At 50.4% G+C, this 15,549-nt stretch overlaps 1 protein-coding gene across 2 annotated transcripts in view; it reads right to left on the bottom strand.

Annotated features, from left to right (window-relative positions):
- The window catches only part of LOC134039769 (disks large homolog 4), a 25,720-nt gene extending 14,439 nt beyond the window's left edge, over positions 1–11,281 (bottom strand). Inside the window, exons 1-3 of one of the 2 annotated variants that reach the window (XM_062485819.1) lie at positions 11,084–11,281; positions 6,170–6,331; positions 3,070–3,126 (exon numbers count right to left, since the gene is read on the bottom strand). In XM_062485819.1, the coding sequence (XP_062341803.1) occupies positions 3,070–3,126; positions 6,170–6,331; positions 11,084–11,200 (336 nt within the window). In that variant the 5' untranslated portion in view covers positions 11,201–11,281. The remainder of the gene's footprint in view (positions 1–3,069; positions 3,127–6,169; positions 6,332–11,083) is intronic. The other variant, XM_062485820.1, reaches the window with a different exon arrangement.
- Between the last annotated feature and the right edge of the window lie 4,268 nt (positions 11,282–15,549).

Genomic DNA, 15,549 nt, shown 5'->3' with positions numbered 1-15,549 from the left:
CATACAGAGAGAGCAAGAGACATAGAGCAAGAGCGATAAAGAGAGAGGGAGGACGTGGGGTGTGCTGCCAGTGGGGGGAGATGCAGGCGGACAGCAGGATAATGCTCTTCGGATTATTGCTGTTTCTCTTGTTTATTGTGTTGCTGGTCCCCGGTGGCAAACAACAATTGAAACTTAGAGGAGGAGAGAACTCAAAATCTCTATCATTGTATCCGACTCTCCCCTCTCCCTTTCTCTTTCACTCACTCTCTCTCTCTCTCTCCTACACACACACACACTGAATTTCAGTTGGGACATGCAAAGCTGACAGTCTCATCTTGGTAATAAGATTTCTCTATCTGTCTCCCTCGCCCCTACAGGCGCCCTCTACCTCATTTCCTCTCAGTCACCATCACGGGGCCCAGTCAAGCCATCCTCCCACTCTCCGCTTCCTCTGCAACCCCCTCTCTCCACCACCTAGTCTTATCAACACGCTCCTCTTCTGGAACGCCCCCCCCCCCCCCCCCCCCACCCCCTCCACCCCCACTTTCCCAAAAGACCCGGGCAGCTACTGCACAGTAATTACACTGGAGCTGCAGGGACGTTTTAAACATTTATTAAAGAAAAGTAAGAAAGAAGACGCAGAAAATGGAGATACAAGTACCGATAGCCTGTAGAGAGAGAGGGGGGAGAAAGGGGGAGGGAGGGGAGACACAGGGGAGGAAGGCGGGATGGAGGCTAACGCAGGACAAAATGCGAATGGAATCCCTGCATGAAGCGAGCGAGTCCACATGGAGGGAGAGGAAGAGAGGAAGAGAGGGAGAGGAAGAGAGGGAGAGGAAGAGAGGGAGAGGAGACGTGAGGGGGGAGAGGGCTAAAAGGAGATGCACCCTGACATGCAGGGCAGGCAGAGGTTAGGACCCAGCACATAGAGGCCATGGTGAGGGTGGACAGATTCGTTTGGCAGCAGCCCTTGAATAGAGCTGTGGACAGAGAGCCAGGCCATAGATAGAGAGGGGAAGGGGTTCATTAGTACAACTCACTATCGTACCGGAAGAGAGGGTGTGATTCGGTTCAAAATGGCGATAAAACACCAGCACAGTGTTGGACTGCCTTGTAATGACCAATCAGTCTAATGCAGTTAAAGCCTCCCGCTCGTGTCTCAGTCATAAACAGCTCCTTAAGGACTGACCTGAGACAGAGGCCCGTCCTCAGCACAGCTCAGTGGAGGATCCTCCTGGTCCTTCCATCTCTAACATCCACCCCCCCAGCCCCCCCAGCCTCCCAGCTCTTTCAGTCTCCCAGCCCCCCCAGCCTCCCAGCCTCCCAGCTCTTTCAGTCTCCCAGCCTCCCAGCTCTTTCAGTCTCCCAGCCCCCCCAGCCTCCCAGCCTCCCAGCTCTTTCAGTCTCCCAGCCCCCCCCCAGTCTCCCAGCCCCCCCCAGCCTCCCAGCTCTTTCAGCCTCCCAGCCCCCCCAGCCTCCCAGCTCTCTCAGCCTCCCCAGTCCTCCCAGTCCTTCTACCTCTAACAGCCCCCCCCAGCCTCCCAGCCCCCCCAGCCTCCCAGCTCTCTCAGCCTCCCCAGTCCTCCCAGTCCTTCTACCTCTAACAGCCCCCCCCCCCAGCCCCCCCCCCCAGCTGCTGTCATCTGCTGGAAGGAATGGAGGACAGCCCAGGACGTCCTGTCGCCATGCCAACCCACTGCAGTTCTTCCTGAGGCGATATTACCCATAAAGCATGAGGCCGGGACAGGAGAACCTCTCTACCACCAGACACACCACTGTCACGCAGCACGCACCTGCCACAAGCCTAAAAAAACACCCAGACACTTTCACTGAACTAGCTGCTGGGGCAAGTGTATGTACAGTATGTGTGTGTGTGTGGGAAAGAATAAGTGTGTGCTTGTGTGTGTGCGCTGGATGGAATCATTTGCTGGATCACCGCCGACAAGCTGGGGAGCTGAATCCCTAAGGATCTCTCTGCACAATGCAGCATCACATTCCCACGAGCGTTCCAGACCCATACACCCACTCTCTCTGTCTTTCTGTCTCTCTCTATCACACTCGCTCTCTCTCTCTTTCTCTCTCTCTCTCTCTCTCTCTCTCTCTCTCTCTCTCTCTCTCTCTCTCTCTCTCTTCTCTCTCTCTCTCTCTCTCTCTCTCTCTCTCTCTCACTCTCTCTATCACTCTCTTTATCTCTCTCACACACACACATACACTGTGGGAAACATGCACACACAAACAGACACAACCATGTTCGAAAAAAGAGACCTAATAATGTTCCTTATACATTTCTCTCTGCTCTTGCTATTTCTAACCACCTTATGCAAATACTCTCAGGGTTAATACATCTTGACAATTTCGAAATGATGTGTAATCACAGTAGATGTCAGCTACTGCTTGGTCATATAAAACCAAGACAGATCATTTAAAGATACAGTGATTAATCCAGCGTGGCCATCTTCTCAAGGTTATGAAGAGCAGTTCTCCAAAGAGGAACACTGACACCTACTGGTAGGACTGTGTCACTGCAGCACAGTCCGAAAGCCTGCTCGTTCTATTCACCATCATCAGCATGTCCTGAAGATGATCATTAACTAGCCCTTCGCTTGCTTCTCTTCCCAGCCAGGTGTCACCCAGTCAGACAAGATAAGTCTGGAACTCTTATTCACACTTTAGTAGATAAGCCCCTGGTGTCGTCTAGTCATAGACTGTATGGTGTTTCTAATCAACCTTCGGCAGTATATACAGTGAATACAATAGTCTTCAGATATGAAGACTGATAAGCATTGATACATTATTCACAACAAGGAAAAAGGCATCGGTCGCAACAATGTAGAATCTTGAGGCGACAGTACATGGCAGTATTGGCATGACCACATTATGACCACGGAACAGATGACCTCACAATCCATCTAGGACATGATGACAACACAACGTCTGACTCCCAGTCACAAAGCAGTCTGGTGATGATGTAGCTCAGACACAGTGGAGATGAAGACGACGATGATGGTGACAGTATTGACAACGACAGCAACAGGGAAACAGCGCGACGGAGGCTGCGCTGAGCAGCAGGGGGCGCTGCGCTCTTACCAGTGTGGAAACAGCAGAGGTGTACATAGGAGTGTGTCCCGCCGACATCAACACTGGCTGCAAAACAACAGAGGGCAGAGGGTAACTACTGTTAAGGCAGAGGCGTGTAGAGGAGGGGGGGAGGGGGGTGAGAAAGATGAGTGAGGTGCAGAAGAGGGGTGAGGTGTAGAGGGGAGGTGGAGGTGGAGAGAGAGGGTGGAGGTGGAGAGAGAGGGTGGAGGTGTAGAGAGAGGGTGGTGTAGAGAGGGTGGAGGTGGAGAGAGAGGGTGGAGGTGGAGAGAGAGGGTGGAGGTGTAGAGAGAGGGTGGAGGTGGAAAGAGAGGGTGGAGGTGTAGAGAGAGGGTGGTGTAGAGAGGGTGGAAGTGGAGAGAGAGGGTGGAGGTGGAAAGAGAGGGTGGAGGTGTAGAGAGAGGGTGGAGGGTGGGTAAGAGAGAGAGGGTGGTGTAGAGAGGGTGGAGGTGGAGAGAGAGGGTGGTGTAGAGAGGGTGGAGGTGAGAGAGGGTGGAGTGAGAGAGAGGGTGGAGGTGGAGAGAGAGGTGGTAGAGAGGTGTGGAGGTGGAGAGAGAGGGTGGAGGTGGAGAGAGAGGGTGGTGAGGTGTAGAGAGAGGGTGGTGTAGAGAGGGTGGAGGTGGAGAGAGAGGGTGGAGGTGGAGAGAGGCTGGAGGTGTAGAGAGAGGGTGGAGGTGTAGAGAGGGTGGAGGTGGAGAGAGAGGGTGGAGGTGTTAGAGAGGGTGAGGTAGAGAGGGGAGGTGGAGAGAGAGGGTGGAGGTGGAGAGAGGGTGGAGGTGGAGAGAGAGGGTGGAGGTGGAGAGAGGGTGGAGGTGTAGAGAGAGGGTGGAGGTGTAGAGAGGGTGGAGGTGGAGAGAGAGGGTGGAGGTGTAGAGAGGGTGGAGGTGGAGAGAGAGGGTGGTGTAGAGGAGAGGGGAAGGACAGTAAGGGGGAGGAGAGGTATAGAGATATGATAGAGAGGGTGAAGAGCGGAGGGAATTTGGTGACCACACAGAATATACAGTCCCTTTGATGGAGGGAGGACAGACAAGTGATCGAACCCAGGGTTGGCTGGAGGACTTTTATCACATGACATGATAAAACAGGAAGCATGGCATCACTTCCTGTTGAAGAAGTACTCATCAGTACATCATCCTTCTCAGAATCATCACCACTGCCGTCACTGATCACGTTTCCGGCATCACCAATGATGTCACACATTTCTATTCCATGTTTCTTGGTGAATCACCACACAGCTCCACTGAAGCGCCCCACAGCACTAGTCTGGAAAGAGAGGCAGTTGCTCTTTTCCAACACATGAGGGGGCAAAACACGTCTCAACTGAGTGGCCAGAAACACAAAGGACCTTTATACTGGAATCAACTCTGGAAGCAAAGCCAACAAACTAGGGCAGTATTCCAGAAATAGAGACATGGCATGATCCTCAAATGCATGCAAATAACACTCATTACTTCAATCAGAACAAAAAAATATCTAGCATTACAGTTGTTAATATCAACCAGTGGTATTCTATTCTTAACCATCCCATTGTTTTGGAAAGGTTGAGGATTGCCTAAATAAGTAAGTATTGTGTAAGGTAAACACTGGCATTAACAGCAGAAGGACCTTCCGATGTGGAATCTCCACAAACACATTTAACAAACAGGCATGCTGTTTACTTCATGATGTCATACAAGATCAATCTCAGTATGAGGTCACTGACATATAATCTGTCATGGAATAATGGCAATGTCATAAAAATCCTATGTATCATGATAAAAGTGAGATCATTTGTAATGATGAAGCTATGATTACAAGAAGTCCTCTGTGACATCATCGACATAGCCTCAGTAAGGTCACATTATTCCCTTGAAATCTGAGAAACGACGTGCATGAAATAGGGTTCTTTTGTCCCGGAAATATGACAATATTTAATTGACGTGACTGATGGAAAACAACAAGATAATATGTTAAATAATGGATTTGTACCAATCTTATTCGCGCATGACATCTTCATACTTGCGTTTAAAATTCAACCTTTGTGAGGGAATACTTTCAGCATTCCCGTGTTCAGTATTCCAGCAGCGCAGACAAATCAGACAGGCAATCAAAGGATAAACGACAAACACACTGCTGTGACTGTTGATTACAGAGAGAAATGGCAATGTATGCTTCCCAAGACGAGCCACAGTGATAGACGCAGCGAGGAAATGTAGACACACACGGGTGGAGAGAGAGAGAGAGAGAGAGAGAGAGAGAGAGAGAGAGAGAGAGAGAGAGTATGGATCAGAGATGGAGGCAGGTGTCCAGTAACAGCGGTGGAAGTATGTAACGGGCGCATCAATCTTTTTCATTTGTACATATTGCATGCGTTGATGGACTTCATGTCAGGTGACCGAGCTTGTGTTGCTGCTCAAATCAGATGTCCCTTTTGGCCGCGTGCCCGAGGGTTTGAGTGCAGCGCTGTCTGTATGCTAGCCTCCCCTGCCTCCCCCATCGCTCCTTCTCAGAGCAGGCGAAGAGAGCAGGGAGTCGGCCTGTCTGTAAACATCTGTCCGGCTCACTCCTAGCCGTCTGAAGGCAGCCTCCAGGGCCCTGGTGAGACTGGACCACCAGACACAGGCCTGTTCACAGGGTCAAGGACTCCCCTCCAAGGGGCCTTTTGAACATCCCGCTCTATTAGGCTCTGTGTTCCTCCTCTGAACTGTCTATCTGTCTGCAGTGTACTGTGTGTTCCACAACCATGTGTCTGGGGTTTAGCAGTGACATGACACCCAGTACAACCGTGCAGGTGCATTACACTGCGCTCGGCAGACATGAGTGACACGCTGGTTTGTTGTATGAAACGTGTCTGTAACCTTGATTGATCGTTCGCTGTTCAGCGGTGTTGGAGTGCGAGCTAAACGCCTCACCTTGACGGAGGAGATTGATTTGTGTTTGTCCCACCTTAATTGAGAGTTGTAGGCGCGCGGCATATTTAATGGTTTGTGTGTGTACTGTATATATTTGGCCAGCCTTGAGGGAACATACAGTATGACCAGTGTCTGGGCATGTGTGTGTGTCCTACCTTGATGGGGGAGATGTGAGTGTGTGGTGTGTGTGTGTGTCCTACCTTGATGGGGGAGATGTGAGTGTGTGGTGTGTATCCATGCATGGCCTCCATAGCGGCTAGATTCTTGTCGCTCATGTGAAGCATCTCGGCGCTCTTCCCTGGAGCTAGGTGGGATGGACTGTGCTCCAAGGGGGGGGTCTCCTCATCCTGGTACCTGTACTTCTACAGAGAGACACACACAAGGGGGAGGGGGGAGGGGAGGAGGGGGGAGGGAGGGGGTGTTACTGCTAACTGGTCTCACGTGTCAGGTGCCGACCACATTAACAATAAACAGTTTGGTGAACATTCGGGCAGAGCGACGTCTGTCTGGATCGATGGCGCTCGCGACAAAGGCGGTCGCCTCGCGGGCTAACGCCGGCCCCAGCGGGCGGCGGTCGGCTTGCACTCGAAGAACAGAACATTCGTGGCGCCCACCCGAACAATCCGTAGGCAGTTGCTCACGGAGACACACAGGGAAGAAAAAGGGAACCTTAACTGGGAATGGAGCGCGATGATATAAGCCACGGTTACCTAGCACCGCCAGAACACAAAGCAGCCGTGACTCATGGTAGCTCTTCTGTGGCGCGCTCTCTAACCAGCCTAGCCCATCCCCCTGCTCCCGTATAGCACCCCACACCTGGGCCACCTTCCAAGAGCCCACTGTGTTCACCACACACCGTGAGCTACATGCTCAGCTAGGTGGATGACACACACACAGTGACGCGCAGCGTTTCGGAGCCAACACGTGCACGCGCGTCCACACACGCACGTGCACGTCAGGAGGAGCCGTCCTGAAGCGGACCTGCTCCCCCGGTCCTCGGAGGTTCTTGTTTGTGTTGCTCGTGTAACCGATCCCCCCCCCACCCCCACCCCCCACACTCCCCCTCCCCCCCTGGCTGAGGGAGGCTCTGCAGCACTGCAGATGGGGAGCCCTTTTTCTCCAAAAGCCCCAGATGTTCTAGGGGTTATCTGAATGTTGCCCGGTGGTGAGCGTGGAATTAGGATGGGTGTCACGGTGCTCCCTCCACCCCCACAAACCGCCCCCACCACCCCCCAACCCCCACCGCCCCCCAACCCCCACCGCCCCCCAACCCCCACCGCCCCCCAACCCCCACCGCCCCCCAACCCCCACCGCCCCCCAACCCCCACCACCCCCCAACCCCCACCACCCCCCAACCTCCTCCTTCTGGAGGCAGAGAGGGAGGGAGACGCAGCACTGAGGCTGGTCTCAGATCAGCTGCCTAGCAACCAGACCAGAGCAGAGAGTGCAGCACCAGAGCAGGGGCCAGTCAGCAGTGGTGCTGGATCACATTACACTGAGACAGCAAGACCACAGCAGAGAGAGAGAGAGAGAGAGATAGGAGAGAGAGAAAGAGATAGGAGAGAGAGAGAGAGAGACAGAGGAGAGGAGGTAAGCTCAGAGAAGAAAGGAAGGAGGAAATATGGGACAGGAGAAAGTGAGGATGATAGGAGGGAAGAAACAGGAGTCACAGGAGATGGAGAGAAAGATCTCTCCAGAGCTGCGGCGGAAAGGATGGATGAGAGAGAAGAAAAAAGGAGAACATGAGGGAAAATACATTAATAGAGGACTGAAAATGTATTGATAACAATTTCAATAACATAACCTTTTCTAATCAGAGGTTATTAGAGACGACACCAAAATGGATTTGGCTTCAATCACAAAGCCATGGCAGCAGTTGAACTATTCTTCCTTAGTGTGATTGTGAAGCAATAGCTAATCTGGATGTCATTTTGAACCAACTACTGCTTACCACTGACATAAATCAATCACTGAGATTTGTCATGTGAGGCCTAGCCTTGAAGCTGGGGTTGGACCACACAGACTCTCAATCTAATCTCCACTGGTCAACACAAAACGAAAGAGTCTAAGACTTATTCAAAGAAAGCAAATTAGAAAAGCAAAACTTCCACATATAAGCACATATAAGAGTCTATGGCTTTACCCCATTTGTTCAAATGACCCTTTGACATTTTTTGGGTCTCACTAGTCCACACATTGGCCCTGATTCAACCCCTTGCTCGGACAAGTCTGCTGCTCACTCAATAATGTAATGAGGCCGGTGTAGGAGCGAGGCCAGCTCGGATGATGTGGCAGCAGGGAGAGGAGGAGAGGGGGAGAGCGGCGGAGAGAGAAATGCAAAGATGTGGAAAACTGGGAGATAGAAGAAAGGTGGCGCTCGTTGAACGAGCCCCTCCTTATTTACTACGGGGGAGCCCATGTGCAGGACGGCTGGCCTCACTAGATGACAGTAGAAGCTCGGCACAGTCTCCAACTGAAGACGAGAAACTCAGCAGCAGAAATAGGTCAAATTCCACCAGGGGAAATGTGCGCTCAGACGGCTGCTACACCAGCGAGCATGAACAATAAATTATACAATTCTAAACAGGGTATTCTATTCTATTCCATCATAATCTATACAGTAGTTACTATGGATTGTCGCTATCGATTGTTTGATTGGTTATCAGGCAGAGTGACGGTGAGGCCTTGGGTCCACGGTGATTAGCACCGTGACCTGGCCATCTTCCGGTAAAGACCCCATGAGCGAATTCCCAGGGTGTGCCGAGCATTGATCCCCACACTGGGTCGAACGCTGATCGATCTCTCAGTCTTTAATCATTCATAACTGGGACAGTTTGCTCCATTTCAACCTGCAACACCAAGTTCCTCCAACGCAACTCTCTGGGACCAAGCAGTGACACAGAACAGCGAAAGAAAACAAAGACAACATTTAAAAAAATCATCTTTGTACAACATTTGAACTCTTTTCTTGTAACATGAATATGTATACACCTCAATAAAGCACAGCACAGCAGTGTGCATGCCAGCTTCCTTCAACCACCTACACCACCTGACCACCCCCACCAATAGAAGGAAGTGGATAGTGTTAGAGGAGGAAGCAGAGTTAGCGGGGAACGTTTTTTTGGGGAGGAGAAAGTGTTTGACTGATGTTATCAGTGGGAAGTGTCACCTTGACGATCACCCTGGGAGATGACCAGTAATAGAGTTCTTACTGTCACGCCACACACAGACAGGGGACCAATGACCTAGTCTTCCTGGGAAACCAGATCCTGAAAACGCAGTGGGTGAGAACAGGTTCGTGTTACATATATTGTCTCCACCACGTGAAACTGAAAGACCAAGCTAAGGTATAGGGATCAACAATCACACTAATAATACACAATGTGTGTGTGTGTGTTCCATCACCTCTCTTTGGATTCAGCAAAGATTTCCTGTCTGCATCCAACCATCAGCTGTAGGCACATGTCGACTCTACCACAGGTGTGATTGGCAGCTTCATAACCACCAGGAATGACCCCACCCCACCCCCCACCCCCCCAGCTGGTCCTGAGAAGCTAGGTTCCACATCGGCGACAGACAGCGGATGCTTTAATCTGCTCTGAGCTCTGTTGCCACTTGTTTCCAAAAGGTATAGAACAGCTGAGAGACATAGGAGAGAACTAGTGGGACTCTACACACACTTACACACACGTACACACACACACACTTACACACACATACTTCTTAGCCAGAGGGGAGACTCAGTCTGACTGGCCAGACCAGGGAGGGAGTGGTGAACACCTTGGTCTCAGCATGTTGGGTGTTTGGCAGGGCCAGAGCAGGCTTAGCTGCACACTGCTAGCAGCCTGTGAGCAGAGCAGCCTGTGAGGGAGAGCAGCCTGTGAGGGAGAGCAGCGTCAAGACTCAGTGCCATGTGGAAGGGGACACTGAGCAGACTGCAATGCCGGAAACACCTGAAACGGATGGGGGAGGGGAGGATATTGGCATTCTGGGTCCTCTGATGAAAAGTACCCTTTTTCTGGGACTCATTGTATTAGCTGTTGAAAATGTCCAAGGAAGGGACAATAAGATGTGACAAAAAGCATTGATAGCATATGGATATGTGGCGTCCACCAAACAGATTCGTAGCCTACGTCTGAATGAATGAACTCTTCCATATCCAGGGAAGAGAGCAGGGACATCTTCACAGACTAATCTGATGTACACTTCTCTGTACACACCATGTTGTTTACAGCAGATACAATATGCTGAAAACCAAGTGTGTGAACAACCAGATTACTGGATGTTTTCAGAGTATTCCTCATCAATAAACTGGATCTGGCAAGGTCAAGAGCCCTCTAGGATTAGAAGGAGAAACACGAATATCCTTTACTGGAACGCAAAGCTGGGGGGCTTTAAGTACACGGTATAGGTGTTGAGAGCCATTGTGTAGCTCGTACTGATTGGATTACCCTTGTTCTAAACGATGGAAATATGAGCGTCATTGATTATATTATCTACCAGCAGCCTATCTAATGGACAAATGTCTTGGAGCGAGCATATGGTAACATGCCACACATCAAGGAGCTAGTTGATGAATGGTCCATGGAAATGCCACTAAATGTTGCCATGAAAACTGGTACGGGCTGAACGTAAACATACAAAACAGGCAACTGTAGAGTAGGAAATCGGGCGCCTGGTCGTGTATTATACATTTAAGTTAACTCAGTAACAGTACCAATAAGCATGCGATAGGCAATATAAGACAAATTACCAAACCAAGGCTGACATTTCTACAAATCTGTCTAAAAACACTTGCGTAGACTATAGGCTACCTTCAAAAAAGAGGGCGATGTCAGCGTTTTCACTGTGTCAACGAAAGGGTTAGAAGGTAGGCTAGCCTATATGTATGTGTATATGGGTTTAAAAAAAAAAAACACGCACATTTTACGGTGAAAAGGCACGTGCACTAAAGGTACTCATTCATCTTTCCAACCGTCTAACGTATTTTGCTCTCTGCCCGATGTGAAAACTGTTCAAATAAAAATTTACCGTTACACTAGTTAGTCAACCTGTGTAGCCTATAGCTATATCGGTAAAAAGCATGTACGGCATGATCATCAGCCTGAGCTTACCTTGCAACCGAACATGAGAGAGAGAGTCCGGTTGCTGCAGATGACCTTACACTGGCACATCACTGGAGAGAGGCACTTTAAATTCCTAACAGGCGGAGACATCAGTTCAAACCCCATACACTAGACCACGCCGGTCCACCGCTAGAGTCGCGATGATGAAGACTAGGGAGGGTAGGAGAACCGTGGGGAGGATGCAGGTGACTATGCGCGGTTGGTACCCAGCCGGAACGTGGCACTCAACCTACATATCCGACGTTCAACTTCAGATTGTGTTCATTTTATCAGTGAACTTTGTTCTGACCATGTTGAGGTTTTGTCAATCCGGTTCCGCATTTGGGTTTACACAGAATCATTCATCAAGTTAAACAATAAACCAATCAGTCCACCGCCCCCATCTCTCTCCTTCTTCTCGCACAACCGTAAAGTTTGTATTCACTGCGCAACTGCCGCTGAAATTGTATATTGCCACGGAATCCTATACTACCAAATGAATCAAAGGCAGCAGGAAAATGTAAGGCTAATTCACCAGATTTTCCACCACCTTCATAAAACCTGAATGATTGTCTTCGTTTGCCTACAACACACACCATTCAAGACATTTATTGTCCATACATCTACATTTCTACAACAAGAAGCCCACATCGTTTGCAGTAGATAAAACTATGCAGTGTGCTGTTGGATTGTTCTAAGGTTCATTACATTGACCAAAGTGCAGTAATGGCGCCCCCCCTCGGGCACTTAGAAAAACGTCTGAAGGTAACTGCCCGTGGTGCTGAAATGCTCCTATTAAGCGTTTCCTTGATGCTAATCGTTTGTCATCCCGCTAAGTCAGTAGGCTAAGTGCCAAATATCGATATCAAAACAGTATCTAAGGCAACAATACAAATGATTACACACACAAGGTCATTTACAAGGTCTGTGTCATTGTCTATGGGCGCATTCATATTTCAACTGAGGGCTTGAAGCAGCAACAAGCGAGAACACAGCAACGGTGTCTTATGGATGGAGGGCACAAGACAATCCTTCCATTTTCCAATATAGAGTCGATTAAATAAGCGAAAATGGATGTATGCTCTGCTTCTTAGCGCCCTCCCCTCCCCATTCACTCACACGTGCGTGCAGTAGAACATTTAACTGCAGTTCTTCTGAAACATACCAGCGGTTTCGAGTGTCCGAAGAATGTGAAGCTATAACCAACAAGTTCTCACACAGGAAGGTGCTGGCTGAGTGCGTCCACAGGGTGGAGCGAGAGAACCAGGTGGACTAAATATTGTGCATTCATCTCAGGACCGACTGCGGCGCAGGGCTCCACGCTCTCGGGTGACGTCAATGTTAAATCTAACAGATGCGACCGTTAGAGACGCACCGGGTGGGTGGATTAAAATTCATTTTTCAAAGTCTCCCTAAACCTTGTCACTACCGCAAAGTAACTACATAAAACGAGGAAATGCACATGTACTGAACTGACAGCATATAGGCAGCGCATCTAGATTCTTTCCTGACCAAAGTTTGGATTCAGAGAGACCACTGTGTCCATAAACTAACTAATCAATTGTGTACACACACAGCGAAGTAACTCCAAGAGGCTCTTTATCCGATCAATATCAAATCATAAATGATAAAATATTGTCTGAAGCAAATATTATCTTTAAGAACTCAATGTTTGAAAACTCACGCTATAGCTGAAAGCCTGTGATTGAAATGTATTTTTTGTAAGCAACAAAGTATACATTTTTGGATTACTGAGTGTATGTGTGTTTTTTGCTGTTATTATTGAACTTTTATTGGTGACTTGCTGATGGTTATACCTGTGCATGTGTGTGGTGTGTGTGTATTCTCACGTGTGTGTGGGTGTAAGTGTGTGATAGAGAAAGCGTGAAAGAGAGATGGAGGGGGGGAGGGAGAGAGACAGAGAAAGATGGAAGAGTGAGAGCAAGAGAGAGAGAGAGAGATCAGTAAAAACACACAAGTCCTGTGTCTGCCTCTCCTCTGTCCCTCTGTAGAACAGAGCTGAGGCCTTCTCTGTCCCTCTGTAGAACAGAGCTGAGGCCTCCTCTGTCCCTCTGTAGAACAGAGCTGAGGCCTTCTCTGTCTCTCTGTAGAACAGAGCTGAGGCCTTCTCTGTCCCTCTGTAGAACAGAGCTGAGGCCTCCTCTGTCCCTCTGTAGAACAGAGCTGAGGCCTCCTCTGTCCCTCTGTAGAACAGAGCTGAGGCCTCCTCTGTCCCTCTGTAGAACAGAGCTGAGGCCTTCTCTGTCCCTCTGTAGAACAGAGCTGAGGCCTTCTCTGTCTCTCTGTAGAACAGAGCTGAGGCCTCCTCTGTCCCTCTGTAGAACAGAGCTGAGGCCTCCTCTGTCCCTCTGTAGAACAGAGCTGAGGCCTTCTCTGTCCCTCTGTAGAACAGAGCTGAGGCCTCCTCTGTCCCTCTGTAGAACAGAGCTGAGGCCTTCTCTGTCTCTCTGTAGAACAGAGCTGAGGCCTCCTCTGTCCCTCTGTAGAACAGAGCTGAGGCCTTCTCTGTCCCTCTGTAGAACAGAGCTGAGGCCTCCTCTGTCCCTCTGTAGAACAGAGCTGAGGCCTCCTCTGTCCCTCTGTAGAACAGAGCTGAGGCCTCCTCTGTCCCTCTGTAGAACAGAGCTGAGGCCTTCTCCGTCTCTCTGTAGAACAGAGCTGAGGCCTCCTCTGTCCCTCTGTAGAACAGAGCTGAGGCGTTCTCTGTCCCTCTGTAGAACAGAGCTGAGGCCTTCTCTGTCTATTTGTAGAACAGAGCCGAGGCCTTTTCTGTCTCTCTGTAGAACAGAGCCAAGGCCTTTTCTGTCCCTGGAGGGGACTGGAGGGGCTGATTGGGTCCTCACACTGGGGCTGGAGGGGCTGGACTGGGTCCTCACACTGGGACTGGAGGGGCTGGACTGGGTCCTCACACTGGAACTGGAGGGGCTGGACTGGGTCCTCACACTGGGACTGGAGGGGCTCCTCATCTGGGAGCGTAGACCAGGAGTGTAGACGTGTATGTGTTCATCCCTGGACAGCCATGTCTCCTAACCTGAGATGGAAGTCGGCTAGTCTGCAAGCTAGTTTCTGCAGGTGTGCTGGCACCTCTCATATCTTTATGTAAACAGGGAAATTCAGTCAGACAGAGAAACTAGGAGGGGTCAATCATACTTCTTAATGCAGCATTGTGTGGGCACATAGGTGAGCAACGCATCCCGATATAGCATTGTGTAACCCGGCAAGGGCAGTATCTTTAAATACTGGATGAGTAATCCCAACCAGCCTTACACCTATTGCATTGTGGGAGCCTGACCACTCCATAGTCAAATACCCATAGATGGACTCTACAGACTGAACTTCATCTTGTCACTACAGCTTCTGAAGCTTCACACGCTGACTCTGCGTCATGTGACCAGCCCTGTGGCGTCATGTGTCCAGCCCTGTGGCATCATGTGACCAGCCCTGTGGCGTCATGTGACCAGCCCTGTGGCGTCATGTGTCCAGCCCTGTGGCGTCATGTGACCAGCCCTGTGGCGTCATGTGACCAGCCCTGTGGCGTCATGTGACCAGCCCTGTGGCGTGTCCTGTGCTGGCTACCAGTGCACCTTCCATCCCTGTGCCGCATCGAGAGCAAACCAGCACGCTCAGAGAGGAAACCCCACAAGAGCCAGAGCGTTTCCATGACAACGTCTGCAGGGGGGGCGGGGATTCCCCGACAAAAGGTCCGTTCCGGAAGCGCCCCGGTGGTCATCGCGTTCCTGACGAGGATGACTGCAACACGTTCTGGAACACTCCATTGGGTGCCCCGGCAGCAAACCGGCCGCTGGGCCCCCCCCCCTGCCTCCCTGCATCTCCCCAGCCTCGGCCCCCTCGCCTGCCCCCACAGGGCCGGCGCCGACCCATTAACACGGCCCAGAAAGAGCACCTGTTAGGGAGCACAGTATTCATTCCAGGTGTTTCTGTGTAATACTTTGGATTTGCTGGTTCCTTCTGTAGATTACATTTGGTCAGAAAAGGCAAGACCCTTTTCAATGTACAACCACATATTTGTGAGCCTAAGACAAAGCTACATTCACAACTACGTATGCAAAGAGTATTGTATCAGGTCTTGGTTAAGGCGGAGGGATCGTCTATTTTATCTGACCACTAGTGGACCTGTTCCCTAAGCACACAGCTGCACCTCATTACACGGGCTCAGGAACATGGTTGCCTGACTGAGAGCCCAGTTAACCTCCCTCAAACCGGGCAAGGCCTCCTGGTCAGCCTGTTCCGGTAAAAAACAGTTAAGATGCTATAGAGGAGGGATCCCGCTGGTTCCCCTGTCATCTCAGTTAAACATAGTTGTGTTCAGAGCTCTACTATGGGACCCCCCATGTTCCCCATTTACTTCCACACTGAGTACTGTAGGAAGAGGGATTCGGAGAGGTGCGGTTTGTGCAAATATGACCATAATGCATTTTAGCCTCAAAATGGCT

Source organism: Osmerus eperlanus, chromosome 19 (genome assembly GCF_963692335.1).
Source record: "Osmerus eperlanus chromosome 19, fOsmEpe2.1, whole genome shotgun sequence".
Classification (NCBI taxonomy): Eukaryota; Metazoa; Chordata; class Actinopteri; order Osmeriformes; family Osmeridae; genus Osmerus; species Osmerus eperlanus.
Note: the sequence above shows the minus strand (reverse complement) of the source record. Positions and strands in the feature narration are given on the sequence as shown.